Source organism: Juglans regia, chromosome 4, assembly GCF_001411555.2.
Source record: "Juglans regia cultivar Chandler chromosome 4, Walnut 2.0, whole genome shotgun sequence".
Taxonomy (NCBI): domain Eukaryota; kingdom Viridiplantae; phylum Streptophyta; class Magnoliopsida; order Fagales; family Juglandaceae; genus Juglans; species Juglans regia.
The window spans coordinates 12,966,397-12,983,895 of record NC_049904.1 but is presented as its reverse complement, the minus strand read 5'-3'; the positions used below and the strand labels follow the sequence as shown (position 1 = coordinate 12,983,895).

The window sequence follows — 17,499 nt, the reverse complement described above, 5'->3', positions numbered from 1 at the left end:
TCAGTCGTAAATGAAACTCTCTGGCCAGTGGTAATAAACATCTTCTTCATCTCCACCTTCTCCTTCACACGCCTCTTCATACAATCTTGCATCATCGTATACCATGATGGAATGAAAAATTGTGGCTCAATAGTTTGTACAAACTTTCAGAATTTTTCAGCTGAGGATCAAGACTATGAATTATTGGGTGAGATGACTTAAGAATAGTGGATTAAGAATAGAAAGTTTTCGATGAGTATTGGTGATTTTTGTTAATTATATTGTTGAAATGTGAGTTTAACTGACATGTAGAGAAGTTAATATTTTTTTTGGGTCACTATATTGAGGATTTGATATATGAGTTTGTGTAGTTAATTAGTATTTACGTTTGATTTAGAACTTTTGGAAGTGTATTAGCAGTGTTGGAGTTGATTATTATGTCACATAAGTTAACTTTCCGAACCCTCGGCGTCGGGGTGTTACATATTTACTATTAGTTTTAAAGATATGATTTTTCTATGCAAGAGAATTTCGGTTTGGCCTAAGATTTGATGTTTTTGGGTTAGATCCATGTTTTATTGAGTTTTAGCCATGTGATTTTAAGATTGATGGTTGGATTTTCTTGAAGACACATTTTTAAACTATGTGATATTTTAGTTTGAAGATCACATGTCTTTAAGCCATGGATCAAGAGATTGATCAAAGTTAGTTCAGAGAAAAATTTATGTTTTTGGACTAAGTGTAAAACCAAAAACTCCAAGTGATTTTTTGTGATTTTTGGTGACTTTTGTTTGATGATTTAAAGCAAAAAATCCAAGTGCTAGAAATAAGATTTGATTTTTTGGAATTCCTAGAGATGCTTTTGTTAAGATCAAAACTTGAGATTTAAGTGTTTACTTTTTATTAAAAAATTTAGGTGTCTTCTTACAAAAAGTTTGGTATTGATGATTATCTTTTTCTTAATGGACATTTTAAGTGTGTTTTTAAACTTAGGATACGAAGATTTTTGTTACAAAATTTTAGTTTAATCTTGGGTTTTGAAAATGGAGGAAATTGCAACCAAAATCAAGAGAAATGACCTATGAATGTTTCGGCCATATTGAGTTTTCCATAATTGTGAATGGTTTTAAATTTTTCTGAATGGTATTTGAGTTTAAGATAAAATTTACATGAGGAATGTAAATTTTGGAGTTAGGATGTGAAATTCTTAAGTTAGGGGTAAAATGCCTTTTCCCATATGTAGAGGGTAAAATTGTAATTTTACTCTAAGTTGTCTCTTTTCACATTTCTAATTATTAGTAATTAAATTTCTAACTTTTAGAATACCCCCTTACAGTTCCTCGTGTTTCACGCTTTATTCTCATAGAAAGCAACAATCGAGGTAAGTTAGCTCTTAACTTACTATCAGTTTACTGTGTATGTGTGATGGGTAAGGGAACAACAGTTTATATTCGTATGTTATTATATATGCCATGCCATGTCATGTCATTACATGTTTATTTATTACACGAATTATTCTTTCAAGAAAAACTTATTTGTTATACAATATATTCTATCTCATGTTACTATCTATTGCAAGTATGTCACATTACGTATGCCATCTGTTACATTTAAGTCATGTCACGTAATATTCACTGTCACATGTTATGCCATGTTATGAAATGTTGTCTGTTACATGTTATGCTATGTTACTAAATATTGTTTGTTACATGTATGCCATGTTATGAAATGTTGTCTGTTACATTTATGTCTCAAGGTATGTCATGTCTATTATCTTACGTTTATGTCACGTTATGCTACGTCAGGACTTCTATCTTTTCGTATTCATGTCATCTCATCTCGAATACAGTTTTTGTACCTCGAGAACAGTCTTGTTAAGTTATTCATGTCAATCACGACCCTAAGTGCTAGGATGGGGTAATATCCTTGTGCAACTCCTTTGTTCAAGCTGGTGCGTCTAAATAGGTGTGAAATTTCCTGGGTTGACGAAGTACAGTCAATAGGTTGCGAATGTGGCCTAACTAGTTGGTCATCGGAGTGCGCCAGACACTAATGCTGATGGAGCCATCCTTTATTTTACATGTGTCTACAACAAATGTGGCACAACCAATTCATAGGGCCACAATAACTGTGGAGCATGAAGTATGGGGCCACCACAACTGTAGAGCATACACTAGGTGAGACACAACGATTGTGACACATAGATTACGTGTGGCCACAACAACTATGGAGTACGTATTAACGCACTCACAACTGGTATAGAAACCTGTGTTGTGATGCGGTAATTGACAGAGACACACGGCTCAAGGGAACCCGTGTAGCACCAGTATGGTCACTTTTACTAATTAAGTCTATTTAATAAGATTCCAAGTTCATGTATTTCACATTCAAGTCATGTTTCACGTTATGTTATGTTCAAGTTCATGTTTATGTTATGTATGCTCACATTCATGTTATGTTTCAAGTCCATATCATGTTTCAAGTTCACGTTCATGTTAGGTTATGTTAATGTTCATATTATGGCATGCTCATGTTCACGTTTATGTTATATTATGCTCAGGTTAATGTTATGTTCAAGTTCATGTTCAAATTATGTATATTCACGTTCATGCTATGTTTCAAGTTCATGTTATGTTTCAATTTCACGTTCATGCTATGTTGTTAGTCCATGTTATGTTTTAAATTCACATACATGTCATGTCACGTCAAACTAAGGTTCAGTTTCAGTTCAAGTTATGTCATTTATGCCATGCTATAGGTCAAGTTATGCTTACTTTTGACTTTGATTATGCATTCATATTTTTACTGCCATGCATGCATCATTAACTTGTGTGGAAATTTCCTGTTAACTTGCTGAGATTTGTAATTAAATCTCACCGTGGTAGTCCCAACTACCAATCCTCCCGAATGGTAGGCAATGTGTCAGGATCAGAGCAGAAAATAGACACTAGCAAACTAGAGGAGGTTGACTAGACTCCGTAGATGCAACGCGGAGCTTGCAGCCTCCATAGTTAGGTCTTTGGATAGTATTCCGGCATCGTTAGTCGAGTTACTCGGGTTACTCAATGAACTAGCCCAATAGTGTATTTTGGCAATGTAATTATGGAGCCAGGTTTTTGTTATTTTGAGATTACAGTCTTCTGAGACCGTACTGTAATCGTGGATGTTTATTTCATTAAGTATGCATGGGTTATGTTTTAACTATTTTGGATATTATAAGTTTGGTGATTAGTATTGCTAAAAAAAAAAAAGAAAAACAATATCCGCTGCGAATATTGCATAATGCTAAATGCATGTTAGGAATATTGCATCTTATATTTCATGAACGGGGGCAGGTAACCTTGTGTTGCATGTCCCTACGCTTCAGATGTCCATCCGATCCCAAGCGGAATCTGGGGGCGTCACAGTCTACGTTCGAACGTAGCATTTATGTTGTTCGAAGGTCATAGGATTTTAATTGTTTGAACAACCTATTTGTTCGTTCGAACGGAAAATATAGTTCGAATGGTTATATCCCTTTCGAATACAGATCGATATTGTTCAAATGGTATTAGTTAGCATTCGAATTAAATACTTGATCGTTCAAATAGATTAGTTCCTGTTCGAACGAAGTTTTTCTATTCGAACATCACAATATATAATATAATTAGAATTTTATATTTTATTTATATTCGTTGTGGTTTTATGAACAATGAACTAATGTCAAACATGGAAGAAAACGTGGGAGGGTTAACCAACCTAGCAATGAAGCTAGTGAGATGAGGACGCCCATATTGGTAGAGCGGGAGATCATTATAGATGACTTCCATGATTTCATTTGGAATGGACGAAACCCTTTTCTATTATCGGCAATAGAGGATGGGGCTCGATTTGTTAGCAGAGGGGTGTGGTCTATCCAGACATGGTAAGTGAGTTTTACCAGGCCATGGATCAGATTGAGGCTAATGAGGAGTCCTTCACGTTTACCATTCGAGGAGTGAGTATTCTATCTTAGCAGACATTATTGTTGATTTTCTTGGGATCCCACGTGAGCTTGGTGCATACCCTGCACAACAAGCGGCTGCAGGGACAAATGGTGAAGATGCCATTGTGGATAAGGCTCCAGCAGATGATTGTCCCACACACAATGAAATTCGTCAGTTGATGCATGAAGATTCGACTCCTCCATATGATGGTAGCAACGTGATCAAATAGGAAGAGTGTCTCGCATTTTTCCGAATGTTGAATTGAATTGTTTCCCATAATATTAATCCGAGGAAACACAAGACTAACTTCGGCATCGAATGAGCTCGATTTATGTTACGGATAGCACGAGGAGAGCTATTGATCTGCCTTTATACTTCCTCCTCTGCATCCGATCTGAGTCACGGTATTCAAATAGAGGTAGTTTATCATATGCATTGATTATCTCTAACCTCCTAGTCCAGTTGAGGGTTAATGTGCTAATGTCAAAGTGGAGACAACCACATATCGGACCCCTTAAGAAGATCACCTATAGCAACAACGAGGGCTACTTGTGGATGGTTTGAAATAATGTTCCAGTGGCATAAGATAGTGGCACAGAGCATGATCCAACTTCTACTGATGCCAGTGTTGATAGACAAGTTGCAGGGGCTATTATCATGGAGATACGATCCCTGCTTGAGGAGCATCGCACACTTTTTATTTAGGACATGGAGAGGATCGTGGAGATGATCACTGCACCCATGATGGTTCGACTGCAAGAGATTGAGGGACACATTACTATCTTCCAGGAGGACTTGAGTAATCTTACACAGTAGTTTTATTTTTATTTGTCTTTTTGTGTTGTATCAAACGTTGTCGATTTAATTACTATATTGTTTTTATTTGTTATATATAGCTAGCTTGTTTATTTTCAAAAATTATTTTCCTTATTTTACTTACTGTTCATGATAATATAAAAAATGACACTCCTTATGTAACGCCCTGTTCCCGGAGGTCCGGAGAGTTAACTCTTAATACTTAAAATTAACTTAAATAACACAACTATAAAATCTAGAAAATCCCATAAAATATTAATCCATTTAATCAATCCAAAAATCTAAGTTCCTCAATGGGGACAATAAAGAAAATCTCAATAACATAAATTAAAAACTCTCCAAAACTCGAAATTATCCTTAACTCATCAAATCAAAATACCTGAAAAATAAATTCAGTTTACTAACTACGACTCTCAAATAAGCACTTGTACCCTCAGGCACTTATTCCGCTCTGATCATCACACCTGCTAAAACTTTATACTCTTGTTCTTCAGCTGAACCATCAAAATTATCTGAAAAATATATGGAGATAAGGGGTGAGTTATCAACAACTCAGTAAGCAAATGACATATACTAGTGTGTAAACATGAGCCTTTACAGAGTTCAGAATGCAGAACAAAAATATTTTCTTTCAGAATGAAGAATCATAATAATGTTTTCAGAATGCAGCGTCAGAACATGTTATCAAAAATATCAGAGCGAGAGTTCGAAAAATATTCATAATCAAAATCTCTTTGGCATAGCATAAACTGAATCATCACATCTTATCTTATAATATCAGAACAAATACAATGTTTAACCCCCGTGGTAGGGTTGTGCAAACCCCGGTAGCTAACTGAGCAGAAACAAAATGTGAATCTTCTCCTTATTCATTCTTGGAGCCTCGAGTGTGCACATAGGAAAGACCATGCAGAAAACCACTTTGTTTCCAAAGTGGGTGCACCAGAAACAGAAAAGTTGGTACCAACCCGAACAGAGGCCATAGTTTTACACCCGTGGTGAGGTCAGAACGGAATAAAAACAGAAACAGAATGTTATGCCAGAGGTTTTCAGAAATCACATACGATCATATCAAAGTACAGAAAATCTTCAGAACAGAACAAAATCATAACACAACATAATTTATGCACAAAATTTCATATTCGCTCTATTTTTCAAAGTTCAGAAACAGAATGTCAAAAATAAGCTCATGTCTACACCAGTCATGACATAAAATAATTTCTTCTTAAACAGAATCTTATGAGTAATGCAGAACAAATAACTGAGGTAGTTCAAATTTCTTTTCAAAATCAAATATGTATATTTTCCAAAAATAACCTCAGCTCATTTTATATTAATGCAAAGTTTAGCATAGGAACCCCGCTTACCTGAACTTCTTAGCTTTTTTTTCAGAATTCCTAAAAAACATCGAGCAATAATTAATCGTCACCTATAAAATAATCACGTAATTCTCATAAATTTCCAATTAATCACATATTTCAATATTTAATCCTAAGTTTATAAAATAACCTATTTAATTCCTCAAAACCTAAAATTACAAATCATCACTTTTTAAAATCGTCAATGCTAATACTATGACTAAAACATTTAAAAGTCAGACAAATTTATTATTGAAAACCAACTATAAAGTTTAATACTGGATAATATAATTATTTCAAAATATTTTAAAATAACCCATAGCAATTTTTAAATAGACTAAAACATATCTAAAATGTAAAAATAACATTACACCAATATTGTTTACTATTAAAATAAATCTTTACTTAATAACATATTAAAAATACTTAAGTGATTTTCTTTAATCATAATTAAAATGTTCAAAATAAAATTTCACACTTTCAGTAAAAATAATACGTTACACTTAGTATAATTTTAAAAAAAATCCTATATATTCTCTGTACAACATCTTATACATCCCACAAAGACCACGTAAAACAGATTTAATAACAACAACAATCCCAACTACAGTCTACAGCCATCCAATAAAGGGTAATATTGTAATTATTAGTCAAAACATTTCCTAAAACTACGGAAGTTTATGGAACAACAAAAAAATCATACAAGCAAGTAGGCAATGCCGCGCGGTTGGAGAGTAACGGAGGACCTACCGAGAGAAGTGGAGCTGCGACGGAGTTGGGCGGGTGCGCTAGTGGTGGTGGGTACTGTGGGTGTGCATTGGAAGAGAGAGAGAGAAAGAGAAACACGGTGAGAGAGAAACAAAGAAAGACGGAGAAGCAGTTCAAGCGTTCAGCAAAAGCTCACCGTGAGGGACAAGACAGAACTAAGGCGGCTCGAGGCTGACGAAAAGGTGACAACCGGCGGATTCTATGGCTAGCCCGATAGTTTTCCTGATGTACGGTGGTGACCAACCGAAATTGTGGTGATGCTCTGTTTTCGAGAGGAGAAGCAGGGGCTCTCCTATTTTTCTTGGTGATCGCCAGCAGTGGTTCCGTGTGGGTTCACAATGGCTTATGGAGGTGTAGACCAGGTTCGTCGGGAAGGCGGCTGCGATCGCTTCCCGCGACATGCAACTCGGTGCACGCTACGCAGAGTAGGAAGGCAGAGGCTTCCTGTTAAGTTGGCGTGCTGCTTTCCGAATGGGTGAGGACAGGCTGCAATGATGCTGGGACGGCGTGGGTCGTGACTTGTGGAGGTTGGTTTTGTGCAGCAGCTGGATGAGCCGCGACTGGGTGGGTCGAGACAGAGCTAGAGGGTGGTGCGCTGTTTGCAAAGAGGAGGAAAATGCTAGGCTAAGGTTTCGCGTGGGAGGGCAGCGGCGTGAGCTTTCATTGAATACATATATATATATATATATATATATATATATATATATATATATAGCATGCACGTCATGAACGAAAAGAAAAAAAAAACTTACGGGAAGAAAGAAATAAAGACCGAAAGAGAAGAAAACAAAATGAAACATGCGGGAAAAAAAATAAACGTGTGCAGAAAAATAAAATAAAATAGAATAAACTAAAACAAAATAAATAAAATTGAGCTTGATTGGGTCCGGGTGTTACACCTTAGAAGATAATATTTTTTTAATTGTAAATTCTTATTTACCATAATAAAACTCATTAATTAATTTTTAAATTAATTATATAAAATCCTTAGGAATATGAAATATTTTAATTTAGCATAAATAATAATAATTCCTAATAAACTCAAATAATATTTATTTTTAAAATATTTGAATGCCTTTCAATAAATTTCTATAATTAAATGGTATTGTTCGAACTAATATTATGAGCATTCAAACGGTTTATAGATCCATTCGAACATAAAAGTACCTTTCGAACTACGTTGCAACTATTCTCTCTAGATTTATTTATAATTTTCCACCAAAACGTTGGTTCAAATGATTAAATATAGCGTTCCAATGCAATCTAACTTTCCTCAGGCACAATTGTGTATATGTTCTCGCCACGACTATTATTTGAACAATTTTGTCAACATTCAAACGTGAATTAAAATATTGTTTGAACTTGTATTGGAGCGTTCAAACACTATATCAACATCCCAGCCAGATTTATTTATAACTTCCACCAAAACTTCAGTTTGAATGGTTAAATATCTCATTCGAACAGTTTTAAACTTTTCTCAGCACAATTGTATATATTTTCCCGCGATGACTATTATTCGAACAGTTATGTAACCATTCGAATGGTCATTAAAAGTTTGTTCGAACGTTTTTGTTTACGTTTGAACGATTTTCTTTTTTTGAGATGCTATATTTCATTACATAAAGTCTAGTTTGAACAGATATCTCTCTATTCGAAAGCATATAAAACCGCATCCATGTTTTAAGACGAAATTTAATTTTCATCCCAAATAAATACTTTTAGGGACAAAATTTAATTCGTCTCTAAAAGATTTCATGTCTAAAAATCAAATCTCTTGTAGAATCACTACATTTAATGTTGACTATAGGAGATCTCTATGCAATACAAACCCCACATATAAATTTAGTAGTCATGTATCTATTTCTTTTCTAAACCAATCATCTAATTGGATTCAAGGATTAGAGAGCTTAGAGGATCTCAATCCAATTTTGGAATTTACTATTTAAGACCTATTACAGTACTTCTTCAACAGCTTGGCTTACGTACCTTCATGTGGCCATGGGCTAGGAGTTGCTCTCGGGATATCAATCCTATATATGAAGGTGTTCGATCCAATATGTAATATATATATTACAATTAGCTGCAAAACGAGAAGGAAACAAATACACAAAAGGGAATAAACAGATACAAAAATGGGAAAATCAAACCCATTCCTGTATCTGCCAACGCCAAGAATGTTTCCTTTTATCTGCCTTTTTCTTCTTTTTCAAGTCTCTGACTCATGGGCAGCTTCCGATTCTGCCCATAACGCCTTTGTCCAGTGCTTATCATCTCAAACAAAGCAACCAGATCAAATCTCCAAAATAGTTTATGCTCAAAACAACCCTTCCTACTCATCCGTCCTCCGTGCCTACATCCGCAATGCACGCTTCAACACCACATTGACGCCAAAACCTGTCATCATCGTGACCCCGACAGAGGAATCCCATGTCCAAGCTGCCGTGATTTGCGCCAAGAAAAATGGCATCCATATAAGAATCCGCAGCGGCGGCCATGACTACGAGGGCGTCTCGTATGTATCTCAAGACCCATTTGTCGTCCTCGATATGTTTAATCTTCGTTCTGTTGTGGTCGATGCCAAGGAAGAAACTGCATGGGTGCAAGTCGGCGCGACGCTCGGAGAAGTTTATTATAATATATGGCAGAAGAGCAAGCTGCATGGCTTCCCGGCAGGGGTTTGTTCCACCGTCGGCGTTGGTGGGCACTTAAGTGGCGCTGGATATGGTTTCATGGTTCGGAAATATGGACTTACCACAGATAATGTCCTTGATGCGAAGATCGTGGACGTTAATGGCAGAATCCTTGATAAGACTTCAATGGGAGAAGATCTTTTTTGGGCCATTAGAGGAGGAGGAGGCGCAAGTTTTGGAGTAATACTCGCATTCAAAATAAAGTTGGTTCCTGTTCCGGAAAAGGTTACCGTTTTTAGGGCTGAAAGGACCTTGGAAGAAAACGCGACCGATATTGTCTATCGATGGCAGCAAGTCGCTCCGACCACGGATGACAACCTGTTCATGAGGATGCTGATACAGCCCGTGACATCCAAGGTGAAGAAGGGGGAGACAACAATCCGAGCATCGATCGTCGCATTGTTCCTCGGCAAAGCAGAAGACCTGATCACTTTATTAAGCAAGGAGTTTCCTGAACTAGGTTTGAAGAAGGAAGATGTGACGGAAATGAGTTGGATTGATTCTGTTGTGTGGGCTGGCGCCGGCAATGGCAATGTCACGTCCCCGACAGTCCTCCTCGACCGACACCCCGACACGGCAATCTTCGGGAAGAGGAAATCGGATTACGTGCAGAAACCGATTTCGAAAGCTGGGTTGGAATATATATGGAAGAAAATGATTGAGCTCGGAAAAGTTGGACTGGTTTTCAATCCTTATGGTGGAAAAATGAACCAAGTACAAGCTTCTGCACTTCCTTTCCCTCATCGTGCAGGGAATTTGTTCAAAATCCAGTACTCAATAAGCTGGCAAGATGCAGGAATTGAGGCAGAAAAGAACTTCATAACTCAATCAAGGAGCCTTTACAGTTACATGACTCCTTTCGTGTCCAAGAACCCTAGAAGTGCATATTTGAACTATAGGGATCTTGACATTGGGATCAATCACCATGGTAAGAACAGCTATGCAGAAGGGAAGGTTTATGGAGCCATGTATTTTCATGAAAACTTTGATAGGTTAGTGAAGATCAAGACTGCAGTTGATCCAGACAATTTCTTCCGGAATGAGCAAAGTATCCCTCTGGCATCTTCCTCATAATTAAGGTTTAGGAAATTTTACTCCGATACATTAATTAATTATAATGTTGTGATGGTCAGTCGATCGATCGAGATGGATGATGATTATTAATATGTAAGATTTTTTCTATTTCTTGGCAGCTCTTCGATCGCTAGCTTTTTGCTAAAAATATCTCTTAATTTGTAGTGATATTTATTAATCTTTATTTCCCAATTATATCCCTACGACAAAAACAATTAATAGGAATGAAAATTAAAAAATACCCCCCCCCCAAAAAAAAAAAAACTTAAAAGTCATCAATTTTAAGTTGTCCTAAAATTATGTAACTTTGGAATGAAATTTCTCACTGAATCCAATCAAATATGTTCAAATTAATGATGTCGGGTTATTACAGAAGCTATTGTTTAGTTGGTCTACTAAATAAATAAAATTACATTATTACTACAAGTTGAATTATTGTGTTTTAAACTTTTAATATGTGTTAGTCAACTCTAAGTTACCTATATTTACTGAAATTATTTTAATATGTGTTAGTAAACTCAAAAGTAAGTGATATTGTTGTAATTTTATTATGATCTAATTTATTAAATAATTATTGTTGTATAACCTAAAAAGGAATTTTGGTATAATTATGTTATTTAGTTTTAAATTTGAAAGTTTGATTTTTGAACAGTAAGTTAGAATTTAATACTTTAGTCAGATATTAAATTTATGATATTTTAGGGTTTCGAGAAATTTAGATTTTTAGAAAAATAGGTTACTTAGCATTTCAGTTGTAAGTATTGAAAAATTGAGTTAATTTTGGATATTTATGGGAGTACGGGACTATTTTATAGGTGATGATTGATTTTTGTTTAGTACTGCTGTGGAAAAATTCTAAAAAATTATGAAGTTCAGAACGTTTCGTGTTTCCACGCTAGTATATATCATCTACTTACTGAGCTATTGATAACTCACCCCATATCTCCACAACATTTTTCAAATATTTTGGATACTTCAATAGATGTTCAAGAAAATGAAGCATGGGTAAGGCTTTGTGAGCATAGTCTATTAAATACAAAGAGGGTACTTGTTATTGGAGAATTTTTATTGAATAGTTTCGTTTTGCTCTGTTGACTTAGTACTTTGGAAAGTTGGCATTTATTTTGAGACTTCATTGTATTCTTAGTTATTTATTTTGGAGTAGATGGTCTAAAGCAATGAGGTCTATGAGTAATTGAGGAATTTGAGTTTATATTTGCATAGTGAGATATGAAGTGTTGAGAGGTAACTCTCCGACCCATCCGGGACCGGGGCGTTACACACCTTGTCGCCAGTTCGTCATTGGGTGAGTCCCTCACACGCTGCTCCCTTTTCTCTTGTGCTCTCACTCTCCATTCTCTTTCTCTCTCTCTCTTGCTCTCTCTCTCATCACTTTTGCTCCCTCTCTCATGATTGATGTGTCGCCGTGCCGACAACCTTCGACCTTCGACCTCAATCCCCCCACTCTTCGTGCCACTCCTCCTCTCTTGGTGGGTATGGACGCCTCTGTTGCATGGTTTGGTCTGGAGTTTTTTTTACAATCTCAATTTTCCTTTTTGCTCCCAAACAACCCATTTTATGATTTTTACATTCCCAAAATGCCCTGTCGTCAAGATAGCTCATGGGGCATTTATATATATATATATATATTATTGAAGAGCCGGTAGCCACATGTCTAGTGGCCTCGTCTCAAGTTTATTAATATGCCCTCACTTATGGCGGATGAATATCATGGTTACAGGCCAAGCATCAGGGAGTTTACAGATTATAAAATAAAAAAACTCCCAAATACAAACCAACCAAAACTGAAACAAATAAAATAAAGAGACGAAAAAACTAAACAACCCTATAAGAAGACCACAAATAAATCTAACAGGCCTAAAAAAGATGTGTAAAACAAATCTAAACAAGCCTAAATAAACCAAGGCCGAAAAAAAAAAGGGCTAGAAAGAAATCCAAAAAAAAAAAAAAGAAACAAAAAACCAGCAAAGCTAATGACGGAAATAAAGAAGGCCTAAATAATCCAGCTGCACAATACCTTTTAAAAACTAGGGAAGATCTTGATTACCATTATACGTGACATTCATACCCATTTCCCCTTCTCTAGCAAGAAAATCCGCCGCACTATTACCTTCCTGAAATTGATGAGCCACCACGAAATTTATGCCCTCTAGTTCCTTTCACAAAACCTCCCAAAAATCCCAAAAATACCATATGCTATGAGAGATGGTTTTAGGTTACAAGAGCTAACTTATCGGACCTTCGAAAACGGAGCGTTACAGTTGATGTCAGAGACATGTTTGGGATTTTGCAAACTATAATAAGGTGGTTGATGACATTTAAGGTTTTAGAATTATGTAGGCATTGGGATATGATTCGGAAGATATTTGGTTTGAGATTCTGCAGACTTTATGGATTGAGGTTTTGGGAATTTGAGGTTTTAGATTTGATTGGCTTATTCTGTAGGATGTATGTAACAACCGGGCTTTAAGCCCAGCCCGTTGGAGAAGCCCAGCCCACGAGCATCTGTGTTAGTCAAACGGCGTCGTTTGGAGAGGGATTTATTTTCCTTTCTGCCGTGCACTGTTCTTCTTCCTCGTTGAGTCCCCTTTTGCGTCCGCGTGTTCCCCCATTTCTCTCGTGCAACTGCATCCCACATACCACGATTTTATTTTCGGTTCCACACAGACTTGCGGTTCATCCTTCCGGCTCCATGGGTTTCTTTTTTTTTATTCTTCGAAGGTTAGCTATCGTCCTCTCTCTCGCCCTCAGTTTTCCTCTTCCTGTTTTCACAGCAATTTATGAGTTTTTCTCCTCCCTCCGTGGCTTCTTTGTGCTCTTAGACGAATTTGTAAATTTATTTTCCTTTGGGTTTCGAATTTAGGAAGCATTTTCATGAGTCTTGCGCACTGCTTTCGTGAAGCTTTTCTCTGAAATTTTCCTTCTATTTTCGGTAAGTGCAGCCACCATATAAACCCTTAGTTTCTCTTAATTTTACTTGTTGTTACACATCCCTTAAATCATGATATTTTTTTCTATTCGGATTGTTTATCACACACACACACGTTGATTGTTTAGCCGTGCATCACACTTAGTTTTAAATTTTTCCCTTTGTGCAAACCACTAGTTTCTTTTCAGTAGAAGGTTTAGTGAAATTCATTTTGGGTTGATGTTTTAATTGTTGGAGCAGTAGAGTGTGCTGGAATTTTGGATGTTGAGGAGTATAATTTTTGGGTGTTTTGTAAATCGATTTTGAAGTATTATTTGAGACTTTTTGGTGTAAAATGATGGGTGTTCTGGAACTAATTGTATTGAACCTTTGTGCAAGTTTGAATTGTTGAATGATTAGAGTATTGATGTGTGCACTGAAATGGTTTTATTCGAAGGGTGGAAGTGAAGTTTGGGTTGGATTATGTTTTAATTATTGGAGTTGCTGTGGTTGGTTTTGGAAATGATTATAGTCGGTTGGTATTAATAGAAGGTGGTGACTGTTTTGGGTTTCAATTGCGAATGGTTTGAAGAGAGAGTTGTTCGGATTTAATTGTTAAATAGTTATGGAGCTGTGAAGGGACTGTTTTGATTTATTATTCATTAAATAGCAGACTACTAGATTGGTTATTAAATGTTCGATATATGTTCTTTTGTTTAGGTGGTGTTACTATTAGAGTTCCGGCTCAATGTGTTGATAATACGCAGAAGTCAGGTAAGCGGGGTTTATATACTAGTTTTACATAAAATAAATGAAAGGAGGTTGACTTTGAGAATAAATGTGTTTAATTTTTGAAAGAGATGATCTGAAAACAACCTCAAATGTTTATTCTGCATATACATAAATTCTATATAAGGGAAAGTGTTTTTCTGTCATGACTGGTGTAAACATGAGCTAGTTTTGTGTACTTTATTTCTGAACTATGTAAAGAGCGAATATGAAAATCTGGAAGTTTTGTTATGAACAAATGAGAATATTTTGTTTATGTTTATCTCGAACATGTGAAATGATCTGAAGCTTTTCAGTGTTTTGTTTTGATATGATGTGTCATCTGAGAATCTTGGCATGATGTTCTGATTCTGTATATGATTGTAATCGGATTTTCGATGAAATCCGTTCTGTTTCTGTTAAGGCCCAGCCACGGGTATAATGGTGGTTTATAACCCTACCACAGGGGTGAAACATGGAAAATGGCCCAGCCACGGGTATAATGGTGATTTATAACCCTACCACGGGGGTGAAACATGGAATATGGCCCAGCCACGGGTATAATGGTGGTTTATAACCCTACCACGGGGGTTAAACATGGTATTGTCCCGATGTGATATTAAACGATGATAAGATTATAATGTTTTAGTTTAGAAATGCCAACGGATTCTCTTTTTGGAATAAGTTTATTTTTCTGAAAACTTCGCTCTAATGTTTTTGTACAAGTTTTGTTCCTGCATTCTGAAAGTAAATATTTTGTTCGGCTTATCAAATGTTATAAATGCTCATGTTTACATGCTAGTATATGCTCTCTGCTTGCTGAGTTGTTGATAACTCACCCCGTTAATCTTCATAATATTTCAGATGACATCGATGGCTTAGCTGAAGATCAGTATTAAAGTCTATGGAGAAGAGTAGCATTGATTTGTTGTTGGGTATCTCATGATATTAGTGTTGGTGTTAGAGGTTATTTATCTTTCTTAAGTTTGCTTCAATGGATTTAGACGGTTTATGGAGACTATGTTAATGTTTTATTATTTCTAGTTGTTATTTGAGACATGAAGAAGAGATGATTTTATTTGGGTTGTTGGATTGAATATTGGATAAATGAGTTTATTTGATTTATTTAATTGAAGTATTTACGTTCGATTTGAGGTTTGGTAAAATGGATATATTCTTGAATTTGAAAGTACTCTAGCCTTGTTAGAGTTGATTATCAGGTGTTATGAGTTAACTCTCCGGACCCTCGGGGTCGAGGCGTTATAATGTAGACATGACTTGAAGGTTTAGATTTCAAAATTGATATAAGTTTCAGTGAAAGTCAGGTTTAGAGGTTTCGCAGACTATAACATATGAGGTTTTGGATATCTGCGGGTTTAGGAAGTAATTTCATATTTGAGGTATAAAAATTTGAGGACAATGAGATGATCATGAGGATATGTCAGGTTTGAGGTTCAATAGACTTTAGTATATGTGGTTTTGGGTTATTGGGGACTTTAGGAAATATTTTTCCAATTTGGCGGAGTTTAAGAGATATTCTTGTTGATAATTAAGGTTTGAGATTCTACAGATTTTATGGATTTGAGTTTTTGGAAATCAGAAGTTTAGAGATGATGTATTTTTAAAAGTGATTTATTGATGAGACTTAAGGTCCTAGAGTTCTGTGGGCTCCAGGATATGGTTTTTGATTATATGTAAGGTTTTTGCACTTGTGGACCTATGGAATATGTCCCACGAAATCTGAGATTTTAGATTTTGTATATTGTAGGAAAACGATTTTTTTAAAGACATTTGAGATTTTAATTCCGGTGGGCGTAATGCTGTGGACTGTAGGAAATGATTCTAACAGGATTTATGGTATAGATTTCAGGTTGACTTCTTTGAAAGAGTTTTGGTTAGGAATTTGACGCTTACACTTGTGATATTGATGTTTTAGAGCTACAATCATGTTGTTATAATTTATGAATTTGACTCTAGTGAGTTAAAAATGTATGGTCTGGTTAAATGTGAGGTTTAGTTAATTTTAGATGTACGTGAGTGAGTTACGATGTGTTTAAGACAACAAGTTATCAGAGTGCGCAACGGAAGCGTGGTTTTTAGTAATATGATGGTTTGGCAATTTATTTTCCTTTAGTATGATCTTATTATATTATGTGGACAATTCAGAATTGATTATTAGGTTTTTAATTGTATTATTGAGGTTTGTAGTTAGACTTGATTTGGATCTTTTGAAGTGCAATACATTGTGAGCTAATGGGTATGAAAGATTAAGTTTTGAGAATCGACTTTAGGAACAACAAATTTTGAGGACAATTTTTTTTTTAATGGGGGAGAATGTAACACCCGGGCCCAGCACTAAGCCTGCTTTCTAAATATTTTTTGAGTCATGGATATTTCTAAATCCTTATGGACTTTTTAAATTATTTCATTGAAGTACTTTTTGTTGTTCTGGTGGAGGAACATATATACTTGGTTTGAATAAATGGATTTGTATTTTGATGGAGAATTTGGAGTATATAAATATGTTATGAGAGATGGTTTTAGGTTACAATTGTTAACTCTCTGGGCCTTCGGGAACGGGGCGTTACAGATATCATGCTAGGAAGACATCACGCTGCGAGGGACGTCAATCATGACACAAAGACATTCATATCATGGGCTTAAGAATAAATAGCATGCTCACATTTAACTTTCAAATTTAATAACGCACATAGTATTTTTCAAACATTCAACCCATTATAAAATTTGCACAAATCACAAGCAAAGCGAAAATAACATAAGAATGTGCACAAATCCAAAATTTATACAAGTTTGAAATTTAATGTCCAAGTGCATCATTCCAAACAAAACCAACAATTTTTTTTTTATTAAAACCTCATTAAAGAGCCACTTACCTTGATTTCTAGTAAAAATAGTCACGATGTTCATTTGCCAATAGTCACTCAGAACCTATTTCAATCCGATTATAATATGTAAATGTTTACTCTAAAAATTATCCAACTTTCAAATTGCCAACGGACAGCACGTACACTGGCCTCTATTCCCTTATTATTTCAAGGTAAATAAGGTCTACACTTAACCATAAAATAGTAACATAAACCTTGATCAATTCTACTTGATGCCCACCACTAACACTGGAAAATTAAATTCAT

General features: G+C 35.7%; 1 protein-coding gene across 1 annotated transcript; it reads left to right on the top strand.

Moving 5' to 3' along the window:
* The first annotated feature begins 8,862 nt into the window (after positions 1 to 8,862).
* Positions 8,863 to 11,070, top strand: LOC118348328 (berberine bridge enzyme-like 21). Its single transcript, XM_035689870.1, has one exon. The coding sequence runs from the start codon at positions 9,019 to 9,021 to the stop codon at positions 10,648 to 10,650; it is 1,632 nt and encodes a 543-aa protein (XP_035545763.1). The 5' UTR covers positions 8,863 to 9,018; the 3' UTR covers positions 10,651 to 11,070.
* The last annotated feature ends 6,429 nt before the right edge of the window (positions 11,071 to 17,499 follow it).